This window comes from Salminus brasiliensis, chromosome 3 (genome assembly GCF_030463535.1).
Source record: "Salminus brasiliensis chromosome 3, fSalBra1.hap2, whole genome shotgun sequence".
Classification (NCBI taxonomy): Eukaryota; Metazoa; Chordata; class Actinopteri; order Characiformes; family Bryconidae; genus Salminus; species Salminus brasiliensis.
In genome coordinates, this window is record NC_132880.1 from 4143821 (window position 1) to 4155872 (window position 12052).

Consider the following 12052-nt stretch of genomic DNA (forward strand, 5'->3'; position numbering starts at 1 on the left):
TTCCTCTCATGTGTGTATTAAAGGAGAGTTCATTGATGATTGAGATTCTGTGCCGAATCGTCTCCTAAGGAGTGTTACTGGTACTGTACTGCCGAACGTCCGGATCCGGACCTATTCCCTCTCCCAGCGTGCAGCTGTTGCTGCGGCAGCGTGCTGCAAAATGGCCGCCTTTCATTCGTCCTACCTGGCCAGAGTGGACTCACCCTCTCTCTCCCTCTCTGTGCTGTCTATTATTCGGAACAAGTGCGGTGTGAAATGGACTGTTCAGCCGGTCGAATCCCGGCCGGAGTGTGAGTGAGAGCCGTGTTCGGAAGGAGGGGGTAAAAACAGCGAGCGGAGTCGCAGGACTACGTGTTATTGAGCAAGTGCAGAAAAACGGCAGCTGTAAGAATTGAAGTCCTGCTATTAGTATTGACCCCTCTCTCTCTCTCTCTCTCTCTCACCTGCTCCCTCTATGTCTCTCTCTCTCGCTCTCCGTTTCAGCCTGATGGCCTGCTTGTAGATGCTCGTCTTAAAGGAGCAACTCAAGCAAACAAACATCAGCTTCTTTAGGTCGCACCCATTGCTGACACAGATGTGCAAGTGCACACACACACACAGCTTGTCTAGCCCCTGTAGAGACAAAAGGACTGCCAATAGAATAGGACTCTCTGGAGCAGAATATAAACATGGGCCTATTGGGACCATGCTGCCTAATGTTAGCCAGGCGTGGGCTAGAGGGGTATATAAAGCCCCCCAGCATCAGATGGATGGTGGTGGAGCTCCATTCAGGACTTGAGGGATGAGTTCTGACATTCTTGTTGCTGAATGCAATCAAATCCTCACAGCAATGCTCCTCCAAAAATAGTAGTAGAGGAACGTTTGGAGATTCATCAATTTGAAACTGTGGTGGAACCTCTTAAGTATTTTTCCAGAAGGCTTTCTACTTGATTTTGGAGGAGCATTGCTGTGAGGATTTGATTGCATTCAGCAACAAGAGCATTAGTGATGTCAGAATGTCGGATGACCACCATGATCACTCATATATATATATATATATATTTCATATCATTGATTTTGGAAGAAATCAATGAATCAGCAGGTGTCCCAATACTTTTGCCCATACAGTGTAATGCTATAACCTTAATGTTTCTGCTTAGAAACTGTGTCAAACTGCTTAAACAAGGTTAAACACATTTCTTGGTAACATTTAATTACATTTAGATCTAAAGTGAAGTTTATTTTTGGGTTTATGGACTAAATTGAGTCATCCTGTGTCCTAAACCACATATTGGGTTTGTGTCTGCAAAATAAATAAAGATCTGGATGCGTTTTGAGTTGGTTTCAGGGACATTTTGGAGCTTATATTTACATCTTATATTTAAGATGAGATTGGTGACAGTCTAAATCCAGTGTTTGTTAGCCATGTTAGCGTAAAAGCTTCTGTTCTAAACTAAAGAAGCTAAGCTCGGATATGAAACATCTCTCGGCTGATTGACAGAACCGGGGTCAGAGATGTTTTGTGGTAATTCGATTTTTCACCGAACGAACCCCTTTAAGCGAAGAGCTTCAGTTCTCGTATCAGTATCAGTATTATGTATAACTATATTACAATCCTCAGGGTTTCAGTACTGCTATGCTTGCCTCTCTCTGACAGTTCCCACCTCATCTTTCCTCTCTTTCTCTGTTTTAGGTCCAGAGGGTGTGTGAGGGGAGCAGTGTGTCCCTCTGAAGCGCCTGGCTCGGTTCCCCTCTCCCCAGCTCTACCCCACCATGGCTCTGTCTCTCTGGCTCCTCTGCACCTGTGTGATCACCCTCAGCAACATCACCCCCTCTGCACAAGGTAGGTGCAGCCTGCTGATGCCATCCATGCTCACGCTCACGCTAACCCATTCCCAGACTTCCCTTCTGCGCTTGGCCTTGAGGGAGTTGCCGTACCATCTTCAGTGCTATCATGATTCTCTAAAGGGGTGATTTTCAGTTATTTGGCAGCATTTTTAATACTAAAACAAAAGCTATACGACATTAACTGATGGTACCTTACCTTTAATAGGTAATGTTCGTTAGCTAGGTGTAGCTTAGGGGTCATTAGGTCAGGTTAGCTACCTAGCTTGTTCAAGGGTGTTAACCTATAGTACTGCACCTTGGGGCCATCTTGAAGGGTTTTTTTTTTTTGGCTTGCCTGGACGTTTGCATGAGTGAAATTTCAAGGGAAACTGCCATTTGTTAGCATTGGCCTGGCCCTTATGAAGTTTAGGTGAGCTAACTTGCTACCTAGCAGCAGGGCAAATGACGCCCCAGCTCCATGGTTGAGGGGCCACTCTGCTCCATTTCTAAATTCACCATGCCCGCCACGTCCTCCAGCAAGCGAGTGCTTGTGCTACATATGTCTGACGCCGGTCCAGAGGTCAGAAGGGCAGAGGGAGAAGTCAGTGAGAAGAAGGAATGAACTGGGGGTTGATTAGTGTCCCTTCGTTTGCTGGACAGGGTAGGGAGAACCCATGCGTGTACCGAAGCCAAATGGTGCCATATGCGTCGGCCTCCCTTAAATGTGCTACGGCCCGTTGGGACAGAGTGTGTGTGTGTGTGTGTACGTGTGTGTACGTGTGTGTATGGCAGCTGGTGTGAACGTGGCAGCAGGAGAGCTGGTGGCTTTAGGCGGGTGTGTACGGGGGGGTTTGGTTAGGCCTGGGGAGGTGGGGGGGTCGGAGGAGGTCACCCAGCCAGTGGCCTACCACACGGACACTAACACACCATCTGCTGTGGGCCTACATGGAGCCTGTGCCAAGGAGAGAGACAGCGAGTGAGAGAGAGAGAGATAGAGAGAGAGTAATAGAGATTAAGGTATCCAAGGGGAAAGATCTGTGTGTGTGTGTGTGTGTGTGTGTGTGTGCATGAACAGAATTAAATAATGTTTAGTTATTACTGTCACTTTGCATTTTCCACTTCTGTTGGTCAAACAGTGCCAGATGGGGGCAGGTAGCTGTGCAAAAGTTTTGGCACCCCTGGTCAAAATATCCTTTACCTTGAAATATGTGACGTTTTTTCAATTTCCACCTTTCCATCAAATCCCGCAGCAAAAGTTTGGGCACCCTGCATGATCAGTACTTATTCATTTGAGTTCCAAGTAGAAAAGATTTCCACTGGAACGCCCCCACATGGGGGATTTTTTCCTTTTCGGAAAGTCGGAGGAGCCTCACCAACCCTTCCAATATGGTTCAAAATCCAATATGGCCGTTGTAAAAACAGTTGTAAAACCAGTGGTGCTATACAGTACAGACGTACACTCAGTTCTGTCCAACTTCTACAGGTGGACGTGTCTCCATGTTGTCTCAATGCACAAAATACCACATAATGGGCTGCTATCAACCAGTATCGCTAACAATGCTAGCCTGCGAAAATGCTAAAAATGCTAACCTGGGTCATAAAAAGTGGATGGATTCGCTTTAAAACGTCGGTAAAGGATCATCAAGCCTGCTGTGGTAAAACACAGCTAACTCGAGTGTGATGGCATTCCCACTCATACGGATACAGACGAAACCTTCCTGTTCGTACTCTGCCTTCATTTCGTACGTAATTGAGCACATTTTCGGAAAGCTTAAGGAGCAGTTACCACTGGAAACTGTGGGGGCAGTGTAGCCCATAGCCACGTGGTACATGGCGATAACTTTACCTCGCTACCTCTTCCGTTATTTTTGTAGCAAGTGCTGCCCTCTAGTGGATGTATTGCTTAACATCCACGCTGACGTTAGCAGACGTCTTAAATTTGGGCGTATAAATGAGCCTTAGGAGGGTCCGCCCATTACTCCTGGCGAAAGATCTGTTCTTCTAGTTCTGTGAGGTGCTTGAAGCGCCTTCCGCTGCTCTTTTGAGGTCTGTCTGCAGATTTTCAATACTGTTCAGTTCAGCGGACAGTGAGGGCCTTCAGCTCTCACTTCTCGAGGTAGTCCATTCTATTAAAATCAGACTTCTTTCAGGCTGTTTAGACGTCCCTTGGAAAAGGTCTGACACTGAGTTTTGTAAAGGTTTTCTTCCGAGAACGTATCCATGAAGGCCATATTCTCACCTATTCTTCTGATTGTGAGATTCTTGGACTGTCTTGCTCCAGTGGTGGCTCAGCGGTTAGAGCTCCGGGCTGTCGATAACAGGGTTGTGGGTTCGATTCCCGGGCTCGGCAAGCTGCCACTGTTGGGTCCTTGAACAAGGCCCTTTACCCTCTCTGCTCCCCGGGCGCTGGAGTTGGCTGCCCACCGCTCTGGGTGTGTGTGTGTGTCCTCACTGCCCCTAACACGTGTGAGTGTGTGTTCACTACCAGATGGGTTAAATGCGGAGGACACATTTCGCTGCACAGTGTACAGTGACAAATACGTGCACCTTTACCTTTTCAAAGCTCACCCACAAATTTTCACTGATGCATCCCTTGAGGTGGTCCATTGTGGATTTTGTGTTAGACTGCATTAGAGTTGTTTGAAAAACCTCAGACTTGGTTTGCGGTATCACCCAAAAAAATCACAGAAATTACAATGTGTCTAATTTGTCAAATTTCTGTTGTGTGTCTGTCCAGTATATGATCAAAATAGCTCATTCATTCATGTGCATTTAAGAGATCCACAGTGTGGGGACCGCTGTAGTTGCGAGTTTAGCAACATGCTGAGTTCGGTTAATAGGTAGAACAAGCAAAGTCGTAGAGCCAGTGTACTTAATGTGAAGGAAAACCACCGAAAACAATTATAAGATCTCTTGAACCTCAGTTAGCTAGAACACGGCCTGCACAGTGGTGTTTAGCCTGTTAGCTAACTTATCTAAGCCTAGATAGTTGGCTATGAGTCAAACACAGCAGAACCGGTCCCTCATTTCGCCTTTCTCGGACTCCCAACACCAGTAGCTCGTCTCTGTGCTCTCAGATATGAGGCTTTATCCTCTAAACAGGTGATTTGAACCTCAGTTAGCTAGAACACGGCCTGTGCTGTGGTGTTTTTAGTCTGCTAACTAACTTATCTAAGTCTAGATAGCCAGCTACGAGTCCAAAGACAGCAGAACCGGTCCCTCATTTCGCCTTTCTGTGACTCCCAACATCATTTACTCGACTCTGTGCTCTCAGATATGAGGCTTTATCCTCAAAATGGGTGTGATTTGAGCCTCAGTTAGCTAAAACACGGCCTGCACAGTGGTGTTTAGCCTGCTAGCTAAGACTCTAAGATTGGGTAGCTGGCTACGAGTCCAAACACAGCAGAACCGGCCCCTCATTTCGCCTTTCTCTGACTCCCAACACCAGTAGCTCGACTGGTGTTGATGCTCCCTATATAGTGCAGGTGGTATGTATTTTTGCTTAGGGCCCTGGGACCACTGGGAGGAGCACCCCGTCGTCCAACCTGTCAATGCTGGATGGATGTGTAAATATAATTGATCTATGTAACTAACCATGTAATTCATTCTGTACTTAAGTAATTACATTCAAATAATTACACGGCGCTAATCAAAACGTATAGCAAAACCACATTAGCAAGTCTAGCCGTGCGAGGGTTAATGGGCAGAGCGAGCGTGGAGCTGGCAGTGTTATTGTGTTTGCTTGTCCAGGTGTGTTTGGTGGCTGTTTTCTACCCTGGGTTTAATTTGCCGGAGCATGCTGTCCTGAATTGATGTGCCGTAGTCACTGTTCCGTTGGACACGTTTGGCCCCTGGCACCAAGCTGCTTCATCAAATGTGTGTGTGTGTGTGTGTTTATGTGTTTGTGTGTACGCCTCTAGCTTTTTCACCGTGTCCTGCTTTCGGAGCAGTATTAATAATGCATTAATAATCAATGAATCAATCAGCGTTCTGCTGCTTGCACAGGCCGACTGCAGAAATTAGGAAGCCTCCGATGAGCCTATGGGTTCATCGATTGGGACGTGCTGGCAAAGCACTGGTTCGCACACACACATACACATACACACACACACACAGACACACAGTCACACATACTCCTACCCACACAGCAGACTAAAGCGCACACCTTCCTCCACCTCCCTCGTCCTTGTATGTGTCTGTTTATGCACACTATATGGACAAAAGTATTGGGACACCTGCTCATTCATTGTTTCAAGCAAAACAAGGGGGTGGATTTGATTGCATTCAGCGTCAAGAGCGTTAGTGAGGTCAGGATGTCGGATGATGATGATGATGGAGCACCACCCATGCATCATTCCAGAGAACACAGTTCTTCCACTACTGCACAGTTCAATGCTGTGGGGCTTTATACCCCTCTAGCCCACACCTTAGGCATGTGTGTCAGCATCAACATTGGGGGCAACTTGAAATGGCTTGATGCATCCATTACAAGGGGTGTCCACAAACTTGTGGACATGTGGTGTAATTAAATCCATGAGTGCGTCTGTGTTGGTGTGTATGGTCGTGTGAGATTGGTAAGGCCATAATCACTGCTTACCCGAAGGCCCTGTAGCATCATTGCACATCAGCCTTCTCGCTACAGCAGTGCTGACATCATTGGCCTATATGGCTCTGGGGGCCGGATCTTACTAGATGCTACCTCCACCAAGTTTAATAGGCCCCTCACCTGCCGGGGGGAGCACTCCCTCAGTGAATGGAATATACTGCATTCATACTATATTTACTACTGTGCCTCCTTTGCTTATTCCCAATCACTAATCTAGTTTCCAGTCCAAGCTCACTGTTAGGCATCAAGATCTCACTCAGGAAGACTCAAGAAGACATGTCATCCAGTCTATATACAGTATAACACAGTACACGGTTGGATGTACCTCCATAGCCAGGGTACAGTAGACATACACGGTACCACACAGCGTATTTCAGAAAGACACAATACATACAGAGCAGTTTAGCATCAACTACAGTACCATCAATACACAACAGTACAGAGCTGAACTTGGTCCAAGGCCCAACAGTAAATACAACACAGTGCAGTACAGAGTCCTGCAGAACAGGACAGTATGAGGCAGACAGGAAGGTGTGAATGTATGTGAACCAGAAAAGACCTGGAGGGTGCCGTCCTGAGTCCAGAAACTGAGCGAATGCGATACAAGCTGTAGCCGTGAAATTAGGTGACCGATTAGTTATGTCAACAGTCCAATTAACTACCTGTTATTACAAAATCCAGTACTGGAAGCTGGACCCATATGGTTCCGATATATAGGGCCATATATTGTGTGCGTAATCTGAATCTGGTGGCTTATTTTTCATTGTTTCACAATTTTATGATGAATAGACCAATAGAAATTCTCCACAGTGACTTAGGATAATATATTCTTACACTGACTTCCACATTTTCAAAGCTGGCCTTATTATTCAGTCATCAATCTTAGATCCTTCGGCATCTATAATACATATTTCAGGAGTCAGTGTGGATTATTATTATCTACCATGACTTACTTAGTATTCACAAAGAATTTCCTTAGTGTCTACTATTAATTATTTAGCTTGTGCTATGAATTATGCAGTTTTTACTGTACAATTTGGAGTATCCACTATGAATCATTCAGTAACTACTACACATTATTCAGTATCCACTAAGGATTCTTCAGTATCCACTATGGGATGTTTAGTATGCACTATGATTATTTAGTATCCACTATGAATTGTATTTACTGGGGATTATTCAGTATCCACTGTGACTTATTGAATGTACACTATGGGTTATTTAATATTGACTGTGAAGGATTCAGTAACTACTACAAATGATTCAGTATCTACTGATGTTTATTCAGCATTCACTATGAATTATTTAGTATACGCTGTGGATTATTTTGAGTCCGCTATGATTTTTTTGTAGTAACTACTACAAATTATTCAGTATCTACCATGGAATACTTAGTAACCGCTATGAATTGTTCAGCACACTACTATACATTATTCAGTATCTAATGATGATGATTCAGTATCCACTATGATTGGTTAAGTGACGACTGCACGTTATTCAGTATCCACTACAGATTATTTAATATCCAGTATGAATTGTCAGTATCTACTAATGTTTATTCGGCATCCACTATGAATTATTTAGTGTACGCTGTGAATTATTTAGAATCTGCTATAATTTGTTTTAGTAACTACTACAAATTAATCCGTATCTCCTGATTGTTCAGCATCCACTATCAATTATTCAGTCTCTACTGATGATGATTATTATTATTCACTACAGATTATTTAATATCCAGTATGAATGTTCCAGCAGCTACTACAAATATTGAGGTTCCACTGATTATTATTCAGTATCTTTGATTCACAATGAATCATTCCGTATATACCATGACTTACTTAGTATCCACTATGAATTGTTTAGTAACTCCTACAAATTATTCAGTATCTACTGAGTACTGTTTAGTATCTGCTCTGGATTACTTAGAATCTGCTATGATTTTATTTTAGTAACTACTACTAATTATTCAGTATCTACTAATGTTTATTCAGCATCCACTATGAATTATTTAGTGTACGCTGTGGATTATTTAGAATCTGCTATAATATGTTTTAGTAACTACTACAAATTAATCAGTATCTCCTGATTGTTCAGCATCCACTATCAATTATTCAGTCTCTACTGATGATGATATTCACTACGGATTATTTAATATCCAGTATGAATGTTCCAGCAACTACTACAAATATTGAGGTTCTACTGATTATTATTCAGTATCTTTGACCCACAAGAATCATTCAGTAGCTCCCATGACTTACTTAGGATGCACTATAAATTGTTTAGTAACTCCTACAATTATTCAGTATCTACTGAGTACTATTTAGTATCCGCTATGATTTTTTTAAAACTACTACTAATTATTCAATCTACTGATGTTTATTTAGCATCCACTATGAATTATTTAGTCTCCACAATGGATTACTATCTAATATCCAGTATGAATTGTCCAGCAACTACTGCAAATATTGAGGTTCCACTGATTATTATTCAGTATCTTTGATCCACAAAGAATCATTTAGTATCTACCATGACTTACATAGTATCCACTATGAATTGTTCAGTAATTTCTACTAATTATTCAGTACAATCAAGGTTTTGGTAAGATCCGGGAGGGCATCCTGAAAGCGGCAGGTCTTGTGGGGTGCTCCTTGTATGCAGTGGCCAGTACCTACCAAAAGTGTTCCAAGGATGGACACCCGGTCGCTCACTGATGCGATCCATCAACACAGTTATCATGGCAGGCCTACAAGTAATTACTAGAAATCCAACAATCGTAGTTCTGAGGTTTACAAACAAGGTCAAAGGGGCCGTGTGTGGTGGTTTTAATGTTATGGCAGATAAACTCAAGTTGCTCTCACAGTCCTTATGCCTAGCTCCCCTTACAGACACACCCTGGAAAAGAGCAGACACCACTCTGTGCTCAATAAAAGGGTAAAGGAACCCTCTTAAGCTCAGTCTAATACCCCTAGCATCTGATTTCCCCTATTGTTTCTGCTCAGCCCCCAAATCAGCGCAGCACGCCATGCATATTTCCTCTTACACCCGCCAACGGCATGCACGAGACGGGTCCGCGGGCAAGCTCAAAGAGAGAGAGAGAGAGAGAGAGCGAGTGTCAGACAGGATACACAGCCAGGCAGTATGACACACAGACACACACACACTGCCTTGTAAACAAGCAGAGGAAGTAGCCCCGGCGGCTGCAGCGTGGAAGGGTCGCTGTAGTGGCGTGAAATAGCATTACACTTCTTTAATAGGATGGTAGACGTGCCGCTCAGGGGCGCATGAGGAAGCTTTGACATGGAGGTTTTCTTTTGTGTGTGTGTGTGTGTGTGTGTGTGTAAGTAAGCATTATGAGCATAGGTCTGTCTGGCAGACTGAGTGAGTGTGTGAGTGAGTGAGCGGGTCTGGCTGGCTGGCTGTGTGCTTGTGTGCATACTCTCTATAACACATTCGCTGTACATCTGTAAGCCAAAACATTAAGACCACACCTAGTTGGACTCTGGGATGTATGTTAGGTGGTTCTCATGGTCAGCCTCTTGGATTCAGGAGAAATGGTCAGAGCCACTTTGACAAGAGCCAGATGACTGGGTCAGAACATCTCCAAAATGGCAAGGCTTGTGTGGGGCTTCTGGCTCTTGGCTCATGGAACCAGTGGGACCAGTGTTGGTATTAGGTGCCCAAGGCTCATCCATGTCCTGTCTGGTCAGAACCGAGAGAAAGCCTACAGTGGCCTACAGTCAGTGATGGTTTAATGATGGCTACACCAGTCAGAGTGCCCATGCTAACCCCCGTCCACTGTCGAGAGTGCCCACAGAGGGATGCAGGCATTGGCACTGGACCGTGGCAAAGCAGTTGGTCCAATGACTCCTATTTTCTTCTTACACATCACATGGACAGACTTGTGCAACTTGTGCTACTTGTGCGTAAGGCTCTGGTCATTGTCCTTCAGGAACACCCCAGGTCCTGGCATTCATGTAGACGTCAGTTTGACATGTCCCACCAACCCAAACAACCACAATGCTTCTCCAAAGTCTAGTAGAAAGCCGTCTTCTCTGGACAGTAGAGACAGATACTCAACAAAACCAGGATAACTCCTCTTTTTATGTAAGAAATGCACAGGTGTCCCAATACTTTTGTCCGAATAATGTAAATGCACCCCTACATGGGTACAAAGCCTGTGATTGGTTGGAGGAATCATTCATCATCATGCAATATTGCGATAACGGTTAGCAAATGATGCACTGTGCAGTTTTAGTAGTCTGTGTGTGTTTGAGTGTGTGTGTGTATGTGAGTGTTGGTGGTGGGGGTGGGGGTGGGGGGGGGCATAGGGGATTACAGCACCAGGCTTTTTCTGACTGCTCCAATCTGTCCTCCTCACACACACGTGCCTAAACCCCGGCTTTCTGCTCGCTCTTGTGGAAAGGCCTCCGGTCCTGTAGCGCGCACACACACACACACACACACACACTCTCACACACACAGGCGTACTTTCTCCAAGTTTCTCCTTCGCCCCCCTCCTCCTCGCTCTTCTTTCCTCTTCAGCTGGTTATTTGGGCTGTGAAGGCGCAGCTGCTTTGGGCTCTTTTCTGTGCGAGCGCTTTCCTCCCTGAATGTTTGATGATGGCGGGATTTGTTTGGCCTCCGTGGAAGCGGCATTGACGGGCTTCCTCAAGCACGGAGGTTCACATTCACACACTCATTCATGCCGTTTTAATGCATAAATAAAATCCAGCCTTCTTCTGGAGAGGCCTAATCAGGGCCCGGGATGGAGTTTGAAGTGTGTTGCGCTGCTTGCTGTGCTTGAATGCGAGATGCCGGTCTGCTGTTTCGCCCGTCAGCTCGGAGGGTGGAGGTGGGTTGTGGGGGAGAGGTGACCTCAGACTTACTTGACAGTGTCTCTGTGAACTCCAGTAACTCCAAAAAACTCCAGTAACTTCCTCATTTACATGCACTTGAGCAATCAGATAATGGGACGGATCCGGGTCTACGCGAATCAGGCAGTAATCAGAGTTCGGCTTTGCAGCCAGCCTCTAATCCAGCGGCTATAAGGAGCTGTCACTGTCATCAGAGGTTCGCTACATCGAATCCCGGTCATGCTGCTCGCCATCGGCAGCCGGAGCCTGGTAGAGCACGAGTGGCCTTGCTTACTCCAGGGTGGGTAGTCTGGGTGTGGGTCTCTCCACATCACTCCAGTGAGTCGGCGTAAAATGCGAACCCCCAGAGTGACCGGGGCTCTGCTGGGGGACAGCGCAGGTCTCTGAAGGTCAGTGTGAATCTTCAAACCAAAAGACGCAATGAATTATGGGTATGGGGATGAGTGGTAGGCCGCTGATGTAGACCGTTTGTTTGCTACTTATGTTATTGTGGTGCATTGTGGGATTGCTACAGTGCACTGAAAAAATTCAGCACCATGTTTTCGGACACTAGTACAAAGTGTGCTCTACTAGTACTAGAGTAGTGCACTATGTAGTGAATAGGGCGCAGTTTGGGACACTTGGGGCTGTCGTGCTTTCCTGATATTTACTTTTCGCCGCCCTGTCAGTCGTGTCTTCACTTAGATGAAACCCACAACCCCCCCACCCCCCCGCCCACTCTCTCCCCATCTCTTGCTCTCCCTCCATCATCTCCCCCACTCTCTCT

The 12052-nt window shown here is 45.4% G+C and overlaps 1 protein-coding gene across 2 annotated transcripts in view; it reads left to right on the forward strand.

The window, feature by feature from the left end:
• The window catches only part of adgrl1a (adhesion G protein-coupled receptor L1a), a 223153-nt gene that overhangs the window by 96302 nt on the left and 114799 nt on the right, over nucleotides 1–12052 (forward strand). For both annotated transcript variants that reach the window (XM_072675209.1, XM_072675210.1), the window contains exon 2: nucleotides 1673–1822. In XM_072675209.1, coding sequence (XP_072531310.1) covers nucleotides 1753–1822 — 70 coding nt within the window. In that variant the 5' untranslated portion in view covers nucleotides 1673–1752. The remainder of the gene's footprint in view (nucleotides 1–1672; nucleotides 1823–12052) is intronic.